The sequence below is a fragment of the Rhea americana genome, unplaced genomic scaffold (genome assembly GCF_003343005.1).
Source record: "Rhea americana isolate MKP2758 unplaced genomic scaffold, rheAme1 scaffold_342, whole genome shotgun sequence".
Lineage (NCBI taxonomy): Eukaryota > Metazoa > Chordata > Aves > Rheiformes > Rheidae > Rhea > Rhea americana.
In genome coordinates, this window is record NW_028186471.1 from 550,134 (window position 1) to 572,127 (window position 21,994).

A 21,994-nucleotide genomic window follows, 5' to 3' on the forward strand; every position below is an offset into this window, starting at 1 on the left:
AATGCTAATTAAAAGTGTCAAATAGTGTCCCCCCTTCACTTGCTGGAGTAATATGTTGCCAAAGCAAAGGTGTCTTCTTCTGTGTAACTGTTGATTATTCAAGTAAATTCTGATCTGTGCTCTTTTGTCACACCATCTCACTTCTGTTTGTCTTGGATAAATCAAAACACCATATTTATGTCTATTTCTCTGCACTGGCCATGTAGCATAGATTGCAGCACTAGTCCTACAGAAAGTGGATAGCACCATGCTTGATCAGACTGCTCTGAGACACAGCACGTTCGAAAGTCAACTCAGAATCACATAATAGGTGAGGTTSGAAGGGACCTCTGGAGATCATCTAGTCCAACCTCCCTGCCCCAGCAGGGTCACCTACAGCATGTTAGACAGGGTTGCACCTAGGTGGGCCTTGAAGATTTCCAGAGAAGGAGACTCCACAGCCTCTCTGGGCAACCTGTCCCAGTGCTCCGTCACTCTCACAGGGAAGAAATTCTTCCTCATGTTCAGGTGGAACTTCCTGTGGTTCAGTTTGTGCCCATTGCCTCTTGTCTTGTTGCTTGGCACCACTGAAAAGAATCCAGCCCCATCCCCTTGACACCCTCCCTTCAGGTRCTTGTACACATTGATCAGATCCCCCCTCAGKCTTCTCTTCSCCAGGCTGAASAGGCCCAGCTCTCGCAGCCGTTCCTCATAGGGCAGGTGCTCCAGCCCTCTGATCATCTTCGTAGCCCTACGCTGGACTCTCTCCAGTAGCTCCATGTCTCTCTTAATATGTCACGAACATATCATGTCACATGTCGCTGTGAATTCAGTCTTCATAGTTCATTATTCTGTATTACAGCAGTGCCTGTAATTTCTTGTTACTGTTGGCAAGGCACTTCAGATAATAGCAGTTATCCTGAATCTATAGCTTCCACTACAATTTCTTGTACAGTGCATGCTGCTTTTTCCCAGAACCCTGTTAAATGCCCTAAGATGAAACAGGCCCTACAAACTCCAAGAAAATTTACACTGATATTTTATTCTGGTTTTAGATACAAGTGATGTCTTTTTCTACAGAATATAAGAAAACATTACACTCAGTCCCACCACCTCCATCTCCCTTTCTGAACACACAGGTTTCATGCAGTGTTGTCATGACTTCCTGTGACATTTAGCCTACTGTTCAAAATACTCTTTGATTACAGAAAAGCTGAGGATGAGGTGGCTTCTCATGGAGAAGGAGAATCCATGCTCCATTAGGAAAGAGAAAACTCTCCGTGAACAGCATGAGAAAGGTATTTATTAACTTGGGTTACCTCTGTGCATGCACAAAGCTATCTAATTTGTTGCAGGAAACTATTATTTCTCCTGTGATTCTATATTGCTCCTATGTCCTTGCATAGCCYATCAAAAAATCTGTTAAGGAATCTAGGGCAAACCAGTTGTTTTCCAAGTCATACTTGAAGCCAGGTTATATTTCGCTATGCTAAATCAGTATTTTGAGAAGGAAAGGAAGAATGCCTTCAACCTATTACAAAATGATAGATTAGAGTAAGGAGCAGAGTGCACATGTGTCAGCTTAACAGCACATTTTTTATTTAAAAAATCACAATTATTGCCACCATTTATTTGATGGGCAACATAAGTGGGTTTTATGAGAAACTTTTGAATYATTTTAAGGCAATAATGAAGGATATCTGTACTAGACACTGCCTTTGTACTACAGTAGTATTGAGAAATCTTGTACAAAATACCCTATACATTCTACAAAATAGTGCATAAGATTTGTTTATATTTACTAGCAGATTTCTGTCTGAAGACATAAAGTAATGTTTGCAAATATGTATACCCTCCATCACTGCTACAATTCAATTATGGTGTTTTGTCCTACAAAGGCTATGTTAAAGGCATCATGAAAAAAAACTTATGCAAAGCGTAGCTGCAGACCATCTGTCTAAACTTTGCACCTGTTCTCAGTGTGGGTCTCAAAGTGCAGATTTTTAGTATTTATGTAAAATCTGCCTTCCTAGATGCAGATCTCATGCTCTGAAAATCTGCTACTACTAAAGGCTTCTACCTGAATGTCACTGTGGACTATGCACAGAAGAAACAGCAAATAGAGTGGTGACCAGCTCTGTTTCGCCAATTATTGTGATTTTATAGCATGTTTCACAATGTCTATTTTTCTTAAAATCTCACCTATAGAGTTATAGGGAATAGAATATAGAGAATACGTGGGAGTCTCTTGATAACCAGTAGGAACAAACACTCCTCCTGCATTGTGCCATAGTTTCTGTCAAATATTTTGCTTTCCCAAGTGGTGGTAACATTACGATTCCACAGTTCCAGTTCCACTTTGGTGTCCATCAGATAGTAAAGTCTGATCATTTTCATCAGATATTAGCTTATTTTCTAAATGAATAATTTGCTATGAACCTGAGATGAGTCAGTAATACATTGTCACCAAAAAAAAGGCTGATAAGTTTAAAACACTAGAGTTTCCAAGTAAGTAACTGAAGGTACATTAAAATTTAACTCCACTCAAATCTATGTGGTTTTGTTTTTCAGCTGTCCATAGCCTTTCTACAAATCTTTTGTCTCAGTTTACAATCAAAGGTGAAGACAGTAGCTTCTGGAAAGTTCCCCCTCCCTTTTCATTTCCTATAACCATGAATGACTTAAAGTAGTGTTTATGATCGCAGCAGTGAGTTTGCCAAGAATTTCCCTCTGGAATAATTTACTCTTAAATGTGATGCAAAAAAATATTTAGGTGATAATTGCTATGGGTGGTTCTCATCTAAAACACATCTTGTAGCTGACTCTGCAAAAATAGAGTGGTCCAAAGAGACTCGATTACAGTGAAAAGAAAGTTATTGGCATGTAAATACAAGAAGACTAAATCTTACTTATTGTCTTTAAAAGGAAAACTGAAAGAATCAGTTTCAAATGCTGATCTGAGAGCACAAATGTCAGCTTTGAGTGCAGTAAGATTTCAGAAAATAGATGAACTGCAGTCTTGGAATTTGCATGCACAGATAAACAGTATAAAAAAAAGAGACCTGAAAGGTACAGGAGAATCCAGTCTGTTGCATGTTGCAACAGGTTTGCCTCACTATAGGAAAACATGTTTAGAAGCAAAGGAAAAGGAAGAGAAATATATGCAAGTACAAATTTGTTTCCCTACCTTTGTTTCTAGGCTTTACTTCCCTTGCTGAGGAAAACCTGTTGCAACATGCAACATATTGGACCTACCAACAAGGAGTTTATTRTAAAGACACATTGAGAGGCATATCATGAACATATAACCCTTCCTTCTCCCCAAACAACAATGAGGGAGCCACAACAGAGACTGTCTTTTCAAGGATGTATCTTTCACTGATATCTTTCCTTGCTGTATGCTGTATGCTGAGTTCTGAAAAATCTGCCCAAAAGTATGTATGGAGATAGTAGCTGTACAAGCTACTTATTTTCCTTCTCAAAGAGAAGGAGAAAGAAAGCATGGTGCTCAGTATTAGATTTTTCTATAGCAATGATTTTTTGGCCAGTGTACACTGATAGTCAGTGTTTTCTATAGCATATCAAGTCAGGCCCCAAGTGGAATCCAAACATATTAGCCTCTGATACATTAGGCAATATATCCAAGAGATTACTTTCCTTGTCTCCACAGTGGCCAGCTGTTCTGCTGGAGCCCAGCATGGGACTCCTGCACTGGTTATTTCAAAATATATTCAAAAATACATATGAAGAGAAAATTGAAAAAAAAAATCTAAGCAGATCAGTCTGATAGTGAAACAAGGCACAAGAAAGGCAAACACAAGTTCTATCACAACCACAAATACTTTATCATCTTATGCTTGATAATGACATGCAGAGTATGGCCCAAAATTTGGATCTGCATGAACTCATTACAAAGGGAAAAAGTTTAGTAATACAAACAAACTGCTAATGGAAAGGCATGTTCTGGTGCATATGTAGCATTCAGAGAGAATGACAATAATACATTTACCTTCTGTTTACAACAATGCTCTTAATACCTCTGAGACATAATTCTTCTTTTCTGATATATCTTACAGAGTTTTTACCAAAAAATTCTACAATAATGATCTTTCTTGCAGCCTTGTGGTAAACAACTGGCATTCAGAGAGAATATAAATACTAATAAAACATGACATTTTTACCATGGTGCCTCATACTGCTTAATGTGCAAATGCATCTTTGTTGAGTAACTAGCTGGCTGATAGTCCTGATAACTGGCAGTACTGGAGAAGGCTCTCTTCCCCCCAAAATGCACACGAGGAAACTAGCACCGACCTGTTCACCCTTTCGGCTTTCCTCTGTGAAACTTGACTGCTTTAAAAAACCTCAGAGTTTTCCACTATGTGTCCAAAATCTCAGCTTGAAAGGCTGAGACAAAAATCATCCATTCCACTGTCACAGTTCTGAAAATACAAGCCACAGAAAAAGTTACGTGATTTGTAATGTCTTGGACAGAACTGTTCTGTATAGCTAGAAGTATTTCCATTTATGCTTCTCTTTCCTAAAGCCATTCTATCAGTTCAGAGTATAAATGATTTTGCTTTCTAAGGGCTGTTACTTGTCTGGTGAGATAATCTCTGGATGAGTCTGTGAACTAAACTGGAACAAGAGGGGTAACTGGATACATCGATAGGTTTAGTAACTGCACAGAAGGAAAAGTTGGTTATTTATTTCCTAGCTGAATCATACTGGATTTTGAGGAGATACACCTGTTTTGTTTCCTGTCTTAGAAATAAGGAAAAAGCATGAGGTATTCATAAGGGTAGGCTACATGATGTATTCTGTGCATTTGTGTATCAGCTTCTTAACGCTGTCTTTGCAAAATGTATTACCAAAACCTGTACTTATAACCTATATCCTGCAAGTTAAATGAGCACATCAGTAACAGTGCTGGGGGTTATCTGACTTAAAGGGAAAATCACAAGGTGAATAGGACTGGATCTACTTTCCTACCCTAGCTTCAAATGCCTCTGTGTCAGCAGGCAGACATTCAAAACAGATCCTGGTCTTGAAACCTCTCTTAAGGATCTCTGAAAGTGCATTGATAAGGCTGCTTGTGTGCAGGAAAATGATAAAAAAGGAAATTGGTACATGAACTGATGGCCCATTCTGTAACCAGTGTTGAAGAASAGCACTCTAGCACATGTTGAAAGATGAAGAATATTGTTTTCTATGATTTCGGCTAATTAAATTGTCTGAAAGCTCTGCAGAAGAAGCTCTGCAGAAGGCTTTAAAGGGTTAGAGCATCCTGCAGGCAATAAAACAGTTAAGAAGACTCCTGCACTCTCATGGAGTCACTTTACRTTGGTAACAGAAGCATTTCAGTTGACTCTGGGTCTCAGAGGAGGGTGGGAACCTCTGAATGGAGCAGGAAGACAGCTACAGTTAATGAGGACATATCTGTGGGGTATCTTGCTAATGTGATAGTTGAAAGAGCTATCTACAGGGTTCAGCTTGCTGCATGTCCCYGGGTAAATCATTTCACCTTTCTGTGCTCATTTCACATCTCTCCTTGACCCCTATTCAGCTGGAGGCTGATGTTCTGCATGTGTTCACTATTGTGCTAGCACAATGGGGCTTAAATCTCAGCTGGCCCTGCTCTAATGCCAATAATGAACAATAGAGATTTCTTCTGCCCATTGCTGGATCAGAAAGAAAAATACCCTGAAAGTACATAAGTACTCAGAAGGTACATAATGGGGTTTCCTTTGCCTTCCTTTTAGTTCCATGGACTGCTGGAGACAGAAAAATAAAGATCAGGAAATCACTTGTGTCTGAGGCCCCATCTTCAAAGCACCATTCAGGGAGGCGGACACAWGTTTAAGTAGCATGAATAATGTCATGGGACAATTCAGTGACAAAGCATAAACTGAATCTAAAGAGTTTTTTTCTCCCATGTGTTTTTTTCACATGGCCAATGGTCTGATCTCCAGTGGCATGTCCTCTGTTCCTTCTGATTGAATTGATTTGCTTCGTTCCTTCTTCCATCACTTTTGCATAAGAGCAAGACAAACAAAGTAACACTGATTAACTGAATTTTTAATAGCACAAAGGCCAACAATGAGACAGATGTTCGAAAGGAAAAGTAGGTACAGTTTTTCCCCCATCAAAATATATGAAACTTGTGAAACTGGTTAGATACCTCAGGAAAATGCTTAACTTCTTAYCTATGAAGTATTCTAACTCTCCACAGGATAAGGCATTTCAATAAACATCTGACCTGTCATAATATGGGTTTATTTTGGATGTCTGATAGATGTAAAAAACAAATGCCTTAAAATTTCTTGAGTTTTACATCAACATGTGAGGCACTTTGGAAATATAAAGTATTACCAAAAATCTTTTTGCTGAAAAATACAGCCTTTGAAAATGTCCCATGCCAACCATTCAGAGTTAGTGGATACTTTTGACAATTTTGGTTTTACTCATTATGTGTCAGGAAAAAAACTGCGGACATAGCCACTCCTTCTTACAGCAGCTGAAAAAAAAATAGAGGTTGTGACTTTTTTTTGAATACCATATTGCATGTAACCCATGAAAAAAAGATAATTCTGCAGGCAAAATGCAGCCTTTGGAAGAAATCGTAAGTAACTTCATAACCCACTTTCTGAAACAGCTGTGACTTTGTGTTGAGTTTACCAAGGGAACTAAGGCTGTTTGGCATGTAACTTTGAGAATCAGGCTAGGAACTAAAGGATACCACACACCACAGGACAGTGAAGAGACAGCTGTGCTTCTAATTACTCTGTGCTGAACTTGGTGCTGCCATAACCAACCTGCTTCCACTGCCTTTGCAATCTGCTGTATACCCATTTCAGGAAACACCTGATTTGTCAAATAGCTTTTGTTTTGGGTATCAGGCAGACCCAAAAGCTAGATGTTCATCCGTGTCCAGGTGTACTTTCCTATGCAGTGCAGACATAACTCCAAAAATGGCAATTATCCTTTCTGGGCCTTTTAACAATGGTAAACATTGCCAACATTTTTTAGATGGAACACACTTCTAGTAAGCCTTAAAAAACAATGCAGATTGAGTTTCTGAAAGACATTAACACAGTCATTTTTCAGACAGTGATGCACTTTATCGTAAAAGGTCCCAACTCGTGGACCAACCAGAAAAGCCCTGCATTTCTTAATTAACCAAAAGAGCTTTCTTTTAAAGGGCAAAAAACATGTTTAAAACAAACAGTTAAGCTGTCAAATCATAGGCCAAAGTGACGTATGGTATAGTTTAAACCTCAGGACATAATTGTTGCCACAACAGAATAGGAGGTGGTCACCAGTTTTGCGATCCTTGCATTTCAGGAAGTACCCAATATCTGCAATTCTGCATCATACATAGAAACTTGTAATATATGAACAGGATATCCATAAACAAGCCAATCATTCATTGTTCATGCTTTAAGTGGAGTTTTACTAAGTTAAAAAAATACCGTCGAAAAAAGAGAAGCTACTTGAAATGCCATGTAATACAGMAAGTCAACAGAAAAAGCCATCTTTGCTCACTTTCTTCAATATGATGTGCACAGCATTAAAATGTGGAAAGAAAGATAAACCTGTAAAGCTGTGCTATATTCTGAGCACCTGCTGCCCTATCTTAATGCATGCTGAAAGATTTCCCACATATACAGGTCAATATGTAGCCACAAAGAAAAAGTGTTTATGAAGCCACAGTTTCTAGGGGCCCTTGACAATTCATTTCCCCTAAAAGTCCTCTGATAAATTCTTTTTTCARCTCTAAAATATTGCTTTAGAATCTACTCCAAAATTTCCTGCAGTGCAGCCTTTGATGAGTCTCATAGGCTACTCGGAAAAAAGCTAGGCCAGAAAAAGAGAGAAACAATGAAATTCAGTAACAGTATTGTCMTGATTCTTTTCACTCAGCATTATTTTATGCTAGTTTGAGGGTCTCTTCCCCATTTGATTTTTAGCTAAAGCACTAGGGAAGTTCTAGCTTGTTAAATCTTCAAAGTTTTGCACCTCCCAGGATCAACAGAGAAACCATAAAAGCAATTTCCCTGGAAATCAATGCTCTTTTGATTTTTTTCCTCCCTCTTCTTTCTCCCCACGCTGAGCAAATCAAGATTGTTATTATCTTCTGTTCTCTTTGCAATGTTTTTAGCTAGCAACAGAAAAATCACCTGTCAGAAGAATGCTTCAGAGGCAAAAGTATCTCTTTACAAACTCCAGAAAATGCAYGGGAAGCTTATTCTAGCAAAGGTTATTAAATATTCAGAGTCTTGGTAACATCAAGAGAAGCAGGAAAGAGTAATCAAGAGACCCAAGTTCTYGTAAGAATTTGGCACCCTTTTAACAAATGAGAGTTGGTGGAGTCTAGAAGCTAGACACCCTTTTTATTTGAAAAGCTGGACTTTTAATAGGCAACTTTAGTCACTTTTTAACTATGCCTCTGTGTTAGTGATAAGAGCATGTGACAACAGCAAAGTATGCATCACTCAGATCTAGAGGACTAGTGAGTTCCACTTACTTCTATTTACCCAAAGCTGTGTCACTTGTTGTTCTGGAAAATCTGGCTTGGATTTGTGGTCTAGCTCACATCAGACCTTTTATACACTGATAATAGCACACAGTAGTCAGGAATAATACAAACACATATGAGGATAATAAAGGTCTGTTCCTGCTCTCTATTGAAATCAGATGCAAAATTGCTATTAACTTGTTTGGAAGTAGGACAGGGCCCCTACTGAAACTGAACAGTGTAGAGACTGGTGATCTAAGTTCAGTGAAAACAAGAATATTACAAACTCAGACATGATCATGTTACTAGGCTTATCTGAACTCCAGTGACTAACTATCCACACAAATAGGTGGTGGAAAATTCAAAGCAAACCATTCCAGCTTCCCAGTTCTTCCACTACATTTGAATTAAATTATTCTCTTGGGTTTACAGGTGTGCATGTGTCAACTGCTGAGTCGCAGAGAAGCACTGTGCTTCATGTCTCAGACTGGTTGCAGAAGAATCCCTTTATGTATAAGCTGTTATAAATGGGTAACTAAACAATGTCTGAGAACAAGTAAAAATACTATCAGCCAATTCAAAGACTAGAAGGAATATTGAGTTTCTCTCACCCTGAAACAAGATCAGCTAAACTTTGGTATTTTCTTCAGTAGGCTAGACAACTCCAACTCATTCTGTTGTTCCTCAGAGATCATTTTGCTAGACTTCTGATTATTTCTCCTGGACCTTCCTGTTTCTCCGGGACTCTACTCTACTTGATCAATGTCTTTTTTGAAGAGTAACATTTATGACTGGTCTGAGCAGAGCAGAAAGCCAACTTATAAGCAGCATTCCTTTCTATACATGCCAGCCTCTCTGCCTTTTTCGTGACGCAAGAGATCACTGAGTCATGTTCAACTGTTTTTCCACTATATTCCTCCCATCTTTTTCTTCAGAGCTGATATCCAGTAATTGATTAGTATTAAGAATCTCTCACTTATTTTAAAGATATAATCTGAAACGGTTAGTAATCTGTCAGTATTGTTTTGTATTCTACTTTTTATGTTTATTCACAGTCTCTTCCAGCCATTCACAGTTTATCATTAGACTGTGCTCTATTTAGGATTTAGGTAGTTCATGGAACACTGTCTAGAACCAAAAACAAGGCCAGACTAGGGAGGACACTGTTTTGTGCAGGTTCTCATTTTCACAGTGAATTGCTGGTATATATATACTCTTGATTTAGTCTTCTATGCTTTTGTACATATCCCTTTAGTTTCATCTGGGCCATGCTTCCATAGGGAGGCATCTTCTAAGTTAGTATCTCACCTCCTTGTTATCTTTCAATTGCTTACTTTCAGATRGTTTGAGTATATTTCCAAACCTCTCGGAGATTTGAAGATACACTGATAGGTCTGGGACTCCCCATCCCTGCAGTCTAAAACATGAGCACCATGTCTCCTCGTTTGCTCTCTAGCACGTTGCCAAACAGTCAAAAATGCCTGAAACCAATTGCAAACTGTTTCTGTTCTGAACTGTTTTTCAGGTTCTGCTGACTGAAGAGTTCGACTTGATGAAACTCTCTTTGCTCTGGATAAAAGTGACCCTGCTCATGTGAATCCAGGCTTACAACGCCCCCATCTGCTTGCTCAAAGTCCTGACAGAGACTGCTGGGTGGGGATGGACACAGGAGCTTTCCATCCAGGTAACACAGTTATCATGCTATTGAGTACTAATCATAAACTCCAGTGGCAGTGCTGACTGGAAGATGCAAGTGAAGCATGTAAAGATGATTTAAATAGCAAATGTATCATAACTAGGCATTTAGTATGTCTACTAGAAGCATGCAGAACACTCCTTAAAGTCCACAATCACATCTCACCAAATTACCTTTGTCTTCATAAAAATCATGTTGATTAATGATGAACAAAATCTAGCTCAGGTGAATCTGGAAAGCTCCATCACGTTGCTCCAGAGCTCAAGATCCWCTGAACTATTTCCCAGTATTTCCTGTTCCAGGCCAGCCCAGACCCTAGCTCAAAGTCCAAGCCCTACTATGAAATCTTGTATGTCTAATGCCAGGTTTATCTTGATCATTTCTTGATGCCATATTTATTTCAAATAATTTTAAATTTATTAAAATGGCAATCAGAAAACAGGGGTGTGATCAGTACAAAAAGAACCTGATGAGAAAGTAGTTTGACCCTGTTCTTAGTTAAGCTTCTCAGGGCATCTCAGAGTGCCACTCATAGCCAAAAGGATAAACCATGCAGCCAGCCATGCAGGTGTGACTTCACTCTCAGTGAGGTCATCTGTGCCACAGCAGCCTGGGGATGTAGACAGCTTGATGCCACTTCTGTCTTCAGCACTGAGGGAAAACACTCTCCAGAAAGTATGTGCCCTACTGTCATATACAGATAATACAGATACATTCAATACAGATAATGAAAATAAGTGCCCAGGGCCATCTGATCTTTCAGAGCCTTTAACTTTACAACCAGCCACATATGACTTGCCCACAGTCATATRGTCAACGTTATCCACATCACTGTAAAATGAAATTATTTCACGAAATTTTGAAGGAGCATATGCTTCCAAAGTAACAGAGTGAAATCAGAGACCATCTTCATTCCCTCACATGTCTAAGTAAGGCCGGACATTTCCTACCGAATGTCACAGACCAATACCAATAGCAAGTAGAAATGGGAGCTGTAGGCACTTTGACTTCGAACGTCAGTTTTGTTTGCTTACATTTGCTTTTCAGAAATGCTTTCACGGGCTATATGTTCTCAGGCAAGGCAGGATGGCTTAGCATGCTCCAGAGAGAAAGTGGCTAAATGCAGCTGGGAATTCATCCAAAACTCCCTAGAGATTTGTGGCATAATTTTAACAGGAAATTCCTGAAATCTTTCTCCAGTTCAGGAGTGCTGTCCATGTCCTTCTTTTCTGCAGTGGAATAATCTTTAAAAGAAACCTAACCTCCTTTATTACTACACAGAAAAATCATTATTAATGTAAAGAGTTTTCTCGACTGGAAACCTGCTTATTCGGGAACAATTCCTCTGTGGGATACTCAGTCCTGTGAACTGCAGAGCAATTCATAGAGACAGAAGTCTGTACTATCCATTGTCACATCCATCTTATCAAAAAACAAAAAGCTTTACTCAGGATCATGTGTGATGTCCCACATGATAAAGATAAAATAGTTGTAACCCATTAGGTCCTATTATTTCTCTTCTAGACACCCAGGAAAATGAAAATGGAAAGTGTGATACTTCTCTATTTCACAGATAAGCTTCAGCTATCCTACATAAATTTCAGTATAAATCTTGCATTTCTTGAATCTCCCAAAGTCCAAATTTAATGCAAAGGAATGATATTTCTCAGTTTATCACTAACATTGAGGTACACTTTGTAGAGATTTTGTTTAGACTGCTTTTGGTTATGTTTTAGAAATCTACAAAAACTTTTTTCCTTTTATCTAGCTGGCTAGAAGCTACCTTGCATCTCTTGCTTAAATAGAACAAATTACTAACTTTGCCATGACGTTGGGATGAGTTAATGTACGTTCCTAATTCAGCATTTCTCCCTTCCACAGGAAGAGGTCTTAAAGATGCAGCTTAATATGCCAGAAAATGAATCAGCCGTCTGCTGGAGCCTGCTCCTCTAAAGTGCAGCAAGTCCTTGCATATGCTTATATTTATGAGCATACACAAATACACGATTAACCACGATTAAGCCTAGCCTTACTGTTTATGCCAAAGTATGTAGGAATTAAAACTAGATAAGGGATTATCTCCCAAATGCTATACTGTCTGCACAAAGCTGCCAGAATTTACCAGCACATACAACATAGTAATTTTGTACCAAAGTCAGTGCATTAAGAGAGTCTGGCCCCCTGTACTGCAGTTATAAATTTAATGATACCTTTGATGCCAAATGCTTGCTTTATGCCTCAAATGCGAAACAACTGGATTATTAGGGATCCTTTGGAAACCCTTGGATGCCAGTGGGAGTTTGACACTTGGAGAACAGCACATGGCACAATACAGGCCTGTTCCAAGAGCGGCTAACAAGTGTGTGCATGTGTGTGTGTGTGCACGCACGCGTGTGTGCGTGTGTGCGTTTGTGTGTGTACTACAATCCATTTCCCTCTGGGAAGTGTACTGGAAAAGACAAGTCAGTCACAGAAGGCTGGCGCTGCAGCTTGTGGCACTCAGCTAGTTAACAGCGAGATGCTTCCATTTAGCACCACTRTCTCCTCCCAAGTATTCTCCGCTCCGTACTCGCGCCTGCTGCTGCCATAAAGAGACTGCAGCTGCGTGACTCTCTGCAGCACGCTGCTAAACTCTTCCTCCTCTAGCAATAAATTACATAGCAATCTGGATTTTAATCTCTTTTTGCAATTTTAGACCTCTTAGTGGGAACTCCTAAGCCATCGCCTATCCAGGCTACCTCCTTTCACACGCAGTGCTGTTTTTAACACTGTGGAAAAAGAACATGGCTGAAGCACAGGTGATGACTGACAGTGTCTTCAAGAGGCTGGAAAGCATCTTACATTTAGCCCTCTGTTAGTAAACTGTGGTCTTCTTTCTTTTATCCCTCTCTCACACTCTCTCCACTCTCTCCTTTTTTTTCCTCTTCTCTTCTCTTCTCTCTCTCTCTCTCTCTTTTTTTTTTAATCTGTGCATTCCTGGCTCCTAACCCACCTCTGCTGTCCCAAACCTTCAGCCAGTCACCAGCTGCTGCTATTCCTAGTCATTCAAGACTGGCTGAGCCCCACCTTGCTAGATGTTGTCTGCGGACCGTGATAAATGAAGCTGGTACTTCGTAGGACAATGCGAATTAAATTAATTAGACCACCAGCTAAATTAAACAATCTAAGCTTTGCACTGACTGAAAAGGGCAGCAACTAAGATGAGAGTAGTTACATCTCCCTCCAAAAAGAGCTCCCTGAACTACATTGGTTGTTTGCTTTTCTTTGCACAGAGAAGGTTTGTTTTTGCTGGCGAAGAGGAAGAACTCTTTACTCGCCTCCAGCGCCCAGCCTCGCTATAAGTCAACCTACTAACAAAAAGCATCTGTGCATCAAGAACTATATAAGTCTGGTGTGCAGTTGCCAAAAGCTATACCCATTTCACTGCCACTCAGCTTGTTCAGGTGATGTTAACTCTTCGAAACACAGTGACTTTCCCAACTCAGAGTTCTCCACAGAAAAGGCTGTTCTACCCGAGAAAAATTAGGACTAATGACAGGCGTAGCATACCAGTATCCTCATGTCCTGTTCCCAGAAGTTATCCTTCATCTGAACAACTCTTCAGCATACATTGATTCTGAGCAGGTACACATGCCACTAGAAAGCTGGTAAAACTTAAGACCCTGTACAATGTCATCCTACCTCAATAAGGAAGTGTGAGACTGAATTCATGGTTCTGTCAGCTTTGCTAATGAACAGGCAAACAAATCCCTTCCCTGTACTTTACTTCACCATTTGTAAATAAATTCACTAGATTCTGTGCAGAATGCCATGGCACCTACTCACAAAGAGGGACTCAAAACTACATATTACTACTGTGAGTCCTAATATTTTACTACAAGTGGACAGCTTGGGGCTTTCCTGAGTTAATGCTCCAGACCAGCCAGTTTGCTAATGCCTTTACTTTGCAAGGATTTAATTCATGAAAGATAGCTCATTCTGTATGAGAATAAAATTGTTTTTGCAAAGCTTGTGAAAAGCTTGATACAAGCAGCCAGTTTTGGAAGAGCAAGAGCACTTCAGGAGATGCTGAACATTGCTGTTCCATCATTCCACCACCATCACAGCTATACAGCCAGCCATCACTTTTGGGACAGCATATAAATGCTGAAATCTCACCTATGACTTCACATGAACATTTACTCCACTATACTGGCTTGCAGCACCTGTTACTACAGACTCACACTCCAGGCTACAGCTGTCCAGTAATTTCAAAAAAAATTCAATCTTTCACAACAAATTTACTCTACCAAAGATTTACCAAAAAAGCCCCCAAATATTCTCGCCTATTGTCAACCTCTTTTGCAAAAGAGTTTTTAAAAAGCATGAAATGAAAGCCAGTATCTCGGCTCCTTGTTTGTGCTCAAGAGATGTTGGTGATGTGTTAAGAGCTAGGAATGTGCTGTGGAAACAATTCTAAATTTAAACAGTTGAGTTTGGGTAAGTCTGGAGACTGTCTAGAAATGTCTCAAGAGCAAGTTACCTTCTGGTATCTGTTTGTTCCTTGTTTTCACTGATACCTTGATAGCAATATTTTTCTTCATATTTCCGTTTCTATTGCTGATGGATAAACATTTCTAAAGCAACAATGCAAAATCTCAAAATGTTAATCTTAATTTTAAAAGCATCACAGAAATTTTCATTTGGCTTTGCCTGAGAATGGGCAAAGGCTGTAACCTTTTCTATACTATGCTGGAATTACCAATTTTTCATATGATCCAGGAGCCAAGAAGGGATACAAGTGTGCTCCTGTGGATTTCTCTATGGAAGCCCTCCTATGAAACTGACCTATGCTTTTTGTTACATTCCAGGACAGGGCTGGAGATTTCTGCTTAACACCACCTCTCTTCATCCTAAAGCAAATGCCAACATAACACTTCCTCTCCCACAGCTGATTTTCACTGAGGTTCATAGGAACCTCATAGGTTCATATTGTGCTCACAAAATAGATCTTAAGATTTAGTTTGTGATAATGTCTTGTTTAGACCTTCTAAACACTTTCCTAGGAATATTTGCAGCAGGATACTCCCGACATTGTTCTTACCCCACCAGGTGTTCCTCACTGTAGAATAGGCTCGAGACCTGTTAACATCTCACTTAAGTGTTTTCAGCTCAGAATTTAAAATTCATATACATTCTTCAACAGAGGACAGCTACAGATACAAATAAGGCATTTTTCTATTTCTGAAACTTGGATGCTAGGAATGCCGAAGAACAAGATTGCAGAACAATGGTTATTATTAATCAAAGCAGAAACTACAATTGCAAATATGACAATGAGAGAAAAATGGGACTGGAAAAAGTGTTTTAAACCTTATAGYCACAGTATGAGCTTCATGATGCTTTGTGGGAAGGAATGTTCTTTAATGCCCTAACTCAGGAAAGTACTTAAAGATGTGGTCTACTCCAGGAATGTGTTTATATATGTAGGAAGAGTGAGCTGGATCAAACCACGGATCCATCTGTCCAGTCTCTTACAGTACCAAAACCAGATGCTTGGGGATGACCTGGTGAGGCTGGAAGCCACCTCTCCATAATGCCTACAAGCTTATAGATTTCAGCATRCATCTCTTATGAAGCTTTTTTCCAAGCATTAGAGTCCTAGTTTGCTTAGTTTTTCCATACCTTGTTGCCCTTCTTCAGCCAGCTTCATGTCTGAAAATAACATCATGCTTAACTTTAAGGACAAAAACAAAAGCCTAAATGAAGGCACAGGAAACTAGTTTATTAATGATCGATGATTAAATGGATTTGCCATTTTTCCATRTGATCCTCAGCACCAGAGATTCTAACATTCACGAATAATATTCTGTAGAATGATTCATAAAAAACTGTTTGAGAAGCATGACAGTAAAATGATATCAGGCACAAGATCTACTAGTCACAAGTTGTAGCTTGGTGGAATGAAAGAAAATAGGTGAATGGGGAGAAAAGGAAACTTTCACTCTTCAGTGAACAGAAATTTACAGACACCATGTGATGCTCATGGCAATTTCTGAGTGTGCAGCGCAAAAATGCAGCATGTTGGAGCACAGAGAGAAGGAAGAAAATTTTAACTTTGTCTACATTACCAATGATAGCAATACTAAAACTGTTTTGATAAGATCTTTCTAAAAGATGATCAATACTGCTATTTGCAAAGAGATGTTTCAGAAYTGGTGTATTTTTATATGTACATCTCTCTTCTACATACTTTTCTATATGCTCTTTTCTATCTTTTAATATCCTTCTGGGAAAACTCCAAACCATTTCCTAGCACTRATTTAACTACTGTGATACTAATCTCCTTTGCAGAACAAACATCTCCTGCTTGTTCATGTTGTATTAACTCCCAAACTGATCTCTAGTTCCCTGCTAAAGGCCGTACTCCCCAAAATGCAGTTCCTTGGTGCTGGCCACATTACTTGGATGCACGATTCTGCATTTGCCTATTTTAATGCCTAGTAAGTTGACTATATTTATCARGTACTCCAATTTGCTGTATATGACTTCTTTTTGTTATCATTGTTTATGGCTCACTAGTCTTATCTGCATACTTTATCAGATTTGACTTTGCATTTATATCAGAGTATGAATAAAGATAYTGAACACCATCAAACCTTGCCAGAATGGCTCCTGTGAGCGCTCCACTGCCTTTGCTCCAGAGGAACAAGGCTCTGCTCAGCAATCTTCATAACAACAACTTTCTGAGATCTGTCAGTCAGCCAGTCCTTAATCCATCTAAGGTATACCACACTGATAGTGGAGAGTGCTATTTTTAAACTAGAATGTTCTGCAGTACTCAGTCAAGCACCTGATGACTTTCAAGTAATGTTAGATCCATATAGTTGAGCTTAACAAATAAATTTATAACCCCCTAGAGAAAGCAAGAATGTTTTTGTTTGACAAGACCTATCTTGCACAGGGCTACTTGAATGCCAATAACCAGTTTTCTCTAATACTTTAGTGCACTAATGGATCTCATAGATGGGCATAGACAARTGCTAACCAACATTATTTTTGTTTTTAATTGTTAAGAACATATATATTTTAGCAGTTTCCCATTTGCATCTGCGGACTCTCATCTCCTTAACCTGCACATCTCATCCAGTTCCTGTTCTAGCTGTTACCCTATTGGAAGATTTCTTCTAAGTGAACTGTGCCAGTGATCACTTTTAATTCATTTTATATACATATGATACATATTCCCTGTATCATATGCATACTTGTATCTCAGATACATTGATACATATTCAGTGTCCCCACTTCTCAGATTTATAGCTGCTTGCTAGTTAGGTTGTAGAAAAAAATTACATTTCATAAATGCTTGTCTATATGCTGCTATCTGGTGGTGATACCTCAGTCAAAGAGAATGGAGCCATTTAATAAATTGCAGAGCCATGCAGTTTATTTATCCAAAGTGTGATAAATTGCTCAGCTCACCTGTTCTCTGGCCACTAAATCTGCTTCCTCTGGGACTATTAGCATTCCAAACTTCTGAGCGACTTGGAGCAGGCACATTTTTTAAAGCCACAGAATGTTTCCTTTTTTTTTTTTTTTTACCCACAATTTTACCCATTACTTCAAGAAAAGGGCAAATGCACACTCCAAAGTCTGCTATAGTAACGAGTTTAGAAGAGGAGGCTGCTACCAGCTACAGCCCACCTTTTCTACTTCTTGTTTTAACCTCCTGTGGGCCTCCTGCAAAGCATGTCTGCCTTGCATTCACAGCGGGCGCCACACCACCGACGGCACAAGAGCCATCTTCTTGTGTTGTGGTTATCTTAGGTAAGGCTCAAACATAGGTCTTAGGAACACTGCAGGATGACAGAAGGATTTATCAGTATCTATTTGTGACACAGATGGTACACAAGTTGGGAGATCCCATGTGACCTCAAGAAAACTCRGCCATTCTAGGCTCCCATATAAGATCTCCATGCCACAAACTTTGTATTTTTCCTCCTAAACAGAGAGAATTCCTCACATCRCTGTTTCTCAAAACAGACTGCTGTAGCATCCTAAACTTGCTATAGGGAATTTTGGAAACTTCTGAAACAGAAAGATCTAAAAATCACAGCTTAAGGACTTATCACGGTATTAAAAACATATGTTTAAGGCCTACATTTTATTTGAATTGCACATTCTATTTTTAATAGCTTATTTGGCTGTGTCTTACCCTGGTAAAACAATAGCATCCAAGTACTCCACAGTCTTTTAYGCATCACTAACAGCTCTCCAAGACAAGGGCAAAGTCCATTATTCACAGCTTACAGATGGAAGATGAATGCACAGAGAGGATGAATACTTGCTACTGGCAAAACAAGTGACTAACTCACATTCACCACATTTTAGGTGAATATCCTAACAGTTAGAACCCCTTTTTTCTGTTCTCATTACACTTCCCTCTCTGCCAGACAAGCGTACATTTAAAATTGTGATTRTCCAGAATAAAAAAGTATAAAATTGAACTCTCAAAAAGGTGTCAGTCTTCTGGAGAAAATATTCATATTTCCAGCTCTGGATTTTATTTCYTTAGGTATTCTGTGATGCATACTTAAAATTTACCCTGCTTCTCTTCCTGACCAAATCATTTGCCATAGTGATTACAAAGGCAAGCGACTTTATGTAGAAGTGTCAATGACCATGGATAGGACTTTTTTCTACATGCTTCAGCCATCTTGATAATAGAGTGTTGTAGCTAACTTCTGCTTCTCTGACTATGATACAGCTTGGTTAAAGCTTTTCTCCACTGAGTTTCTACATGTAACACCAAGCTGAACTGAAATATCACCATTCTCCTGTCTACAAAACTGCRTAACTTTTGAGGACTGACCTTCCTTACCTAGCTGGGGTAGAGCAGAAACATCATCTAACTCATGTCCTGTGGTTCATCCTGAATGGAGCAAARCTTGCATTAGAAATACACTTTTCTGCATCTGAATAACTTTTGCAGCACTCCAAGCAAGAAAAGTTACCGCAGAAATTTGTATGGACAACTTGTTGCTCTGCAGAACATATAAGCAAACAAATCACTTTGTGGACTCAGATTCAATCTTAAAGCAAAGCTATTTCTGACACTGTAGTTAAATCATTCAAAACTGAATTCACTGTATCTATTACTATAGTATATTTTATCTACAGTCAGCTTAGCAGGCTTTACAGAAGTAGAACCTATAAAGAAATACATATTGAAGGTCTAGATTCCCCAAAATCAGCATAAATGTAGTGTAAAAAGCTACCATATAGCAGATAATAATTTTATATCCATTATGGCCTCATTGATGTGAAATGCAAAGCATGAAACACAGAATCTGAGTCACTTTGGTATGCAGCTGATGCACATCATGTGGAATGGAAATGGATGCCACTTGGTTTTCTGTTAGTTATATAGCAGACAAAGGAAGAAGAAGTAATGTAAAACATATAAACCATTTTTTTAATTTGAAGACAATTTTTTTCAGACACATATATAATTGTAATACATTTAGCACTTCTGCAGTGTAATTCTTCCATATTTGTTGACATAGAACTCCGAAATCAGAGACAGTTGTGAGAATTAGCTGTAGGAACGTTACTAATGCTTTAATGCTGGGAATTAGTAATGCCTATGCTGGTAGAAAACTTTCATCAGCTTTAAAAAAACCAGCTATTCTCCATTGTTTGAAAATAAGACAGTTACAATATTTTCCTCCCATAATCAATTATATCATTTGATCTTATATAGGAAACATGTTAAGGATGAAAAAAAATAGTTTATAGCTGGTTATTTTAAATCTCCATGGACCTGTTAGCAGAATAATAGATTTAAGAAAAACAAGTTGATACAGCAACAGCCATTCCTCTAACTACAAAGGAAATCTATAATCTGTGTCATTTATAGTAAAACATAGCATCTGTTGATCATTGGGGAAACTGGGGAAGAAAATATTAAAATCCTAGCAGATTCTGTCATTTTCTGTCTTTTCACTTCAGATTTGAAATGTATGGTCATCAGCACGTACTGTGCTCTGACACAGCTGCATTAATGTATCAACCATGGAAAAGAAAGAGCTGGATGTCACTTGGAACAAGGGCAGGCTATGTGGGGTCAGCAGATGAACAGTGGTCACAGAAACAAGGGGCTTTTGACACGATGTGTTTGCCTTACTAGATGAGCTGGCAATTTCTATATGTCATGATGATTATGGTTTTTAAACACTGAGGTATCCTCACTAGGTATCACTGCCCACACTCCACTGAGGTCTGCACCAGCTGAGCCTATAGCTCACTCCGAATTAGATTTTAGCACCAGATGTGAAAACAAAAGTTTTAGCTAAAATGGGACAAAATTCTGCCTAAACTTTACCCCTTGGCAGGATGCAGTTCAGCAGAGGATTTGTCTCAAAGCATGTGCTCAGCTATGGAGCTCAGGTGACAGTTCAATATTAGCAGATCAAATAATCAGACAGTTTCAATAACACACGTTTTTTATTTGGTTGTGTTAGCAAGTAATAATGTCAGAATTATTTTCTGCAGTAAAAGCCACTCTGCAGCAGATCATTTTGGTTTAACTTCTTAATCAGCTTAGCTAAAACTCCCACAGTGTGAAAACATCTTTCTTAGAGGAGTACTGATTTTCTCCTGCAATCTCCCCTCCTCCCCATTTATTTCTCTTTTTCTTCTCTATCATCAGTCTTTTAAGCACGCCACTGTGCATTCACAGTTTTTTTTCTGCACGTGTCAGCTCAATGCACTTCATCAGAACTCTTATTCTCAGYCAAATCCTACAAAACAGACTTTAACCAGTCATTTCCCAAAAGGAAAACTCCATGCAGAACTTCTCAAAAGCCATGCTTTCTAAATGCTTTCCAGCCACTGTGCTGGAATCTCCCCTTGCTTCAGTAACTTACAGCTCCCCCAGCCACAGACAAAAGAGCAAGTAAAATGAAACTGACTTACTGCTATGGCTTGGAGCCTTTCCTTGTGCAATTCTGCTTCCGCCATCCTGGAGAAAAGGGCACAGGAGCAGAGAGAAGGAGACAGAAAAAGAAAAGAAAACAGAACACACACTGCAGTCACCAAGGGGAACTCAGTTACACCACAGAGTAATTGCAGAGAAAGCCGAGCTCCTGCGTAGTAGTCAGCCACTTTTAGAGGCACTGCAGGCTGGCTCACGGGAGGATCATTTTAGTCACTGGACCAGTGCCTGTCTTGCTGCCTGTCTCCCAGCTGTATCTCTAACTGCATTTCATTGCTGCTTCTGTGCGCTGTTGCTGTCACACAAGCCATGTATGCGCTCTCCAAGCAGCTGAGCACAGAGATAGCTTGCATGGCTATAATTTTTTGCATTGACGTCTCAGCTCGTTTGCTCCTCCTATGGAGCGCTGGGTCACGACAGGAGCTCGACATCAGTAGCATGCATAGTAATCAAAACCTGCATGAATGCAGCAGAGGCAGCAGACAGCCGTCCCACAGCATGCCCTTCAGCGAGCTGTGCAGCAAGGAGGCAAGGCACATGGCACAGCAAGCTGGAGCCATGCAAGACGGAGCTGCTGGCTGCCTCAAGTCTGAGCTGGCTGGACCAAAGGAAAGGGCATGGCTGGCAGGAGAAGGGAGGGTGTGAGCCATGGAGAAACAATACACATAGTAACAGCAGAGTGGTTTGTGAATGTGATTTTAAGAAGACATGCTTTAAGAGGCTGCTACAGAGGTGGGTCTTTAAGAGCATCTGTGAAAGGGAAGGGAAAAAGTACACATACACTTCTTACATGCATTACACATTAAAACACTGGAAAAAGAACAAC

The 21,994-nt window shown here is 39.4% G+C and overlaps 1 protein-coding gene across 4 annotated transcripts in view; it reads right to left on the reverse strand.

Annotated features, from left to right (window-relative positions):
• The window catches only part of PALM2AKAP2 (PALM2 and AKAP2 fusion), a 279,762-nt gene extending 258,244 nt beyond the window's left edge, over positions 1-21,518 (reverse strand). For 2 of the 4 annotated variants that reach the window (XM_085311519.1, XM_085311518.1), the window contains exon 1: positions 21,150-21,513. In XM_085311519.1, coding sequence (XP_085167645.1) covers positions 21,150-21,194 — 45 coding nt within the window. In that variant the 5' untranslated portion in view covers positions 21,195-21,513. Of the gene's footprint in view, positions 1-21,149 lie in introns of all 4 variants that reach the window. The other 2 variants (XM_085311516.1, XM_085311517.1) reach the window with 2 other exon arrangements.
• Between the last annotated feature and the right edge of the window lie 476 nt (positions 21,519-21,994).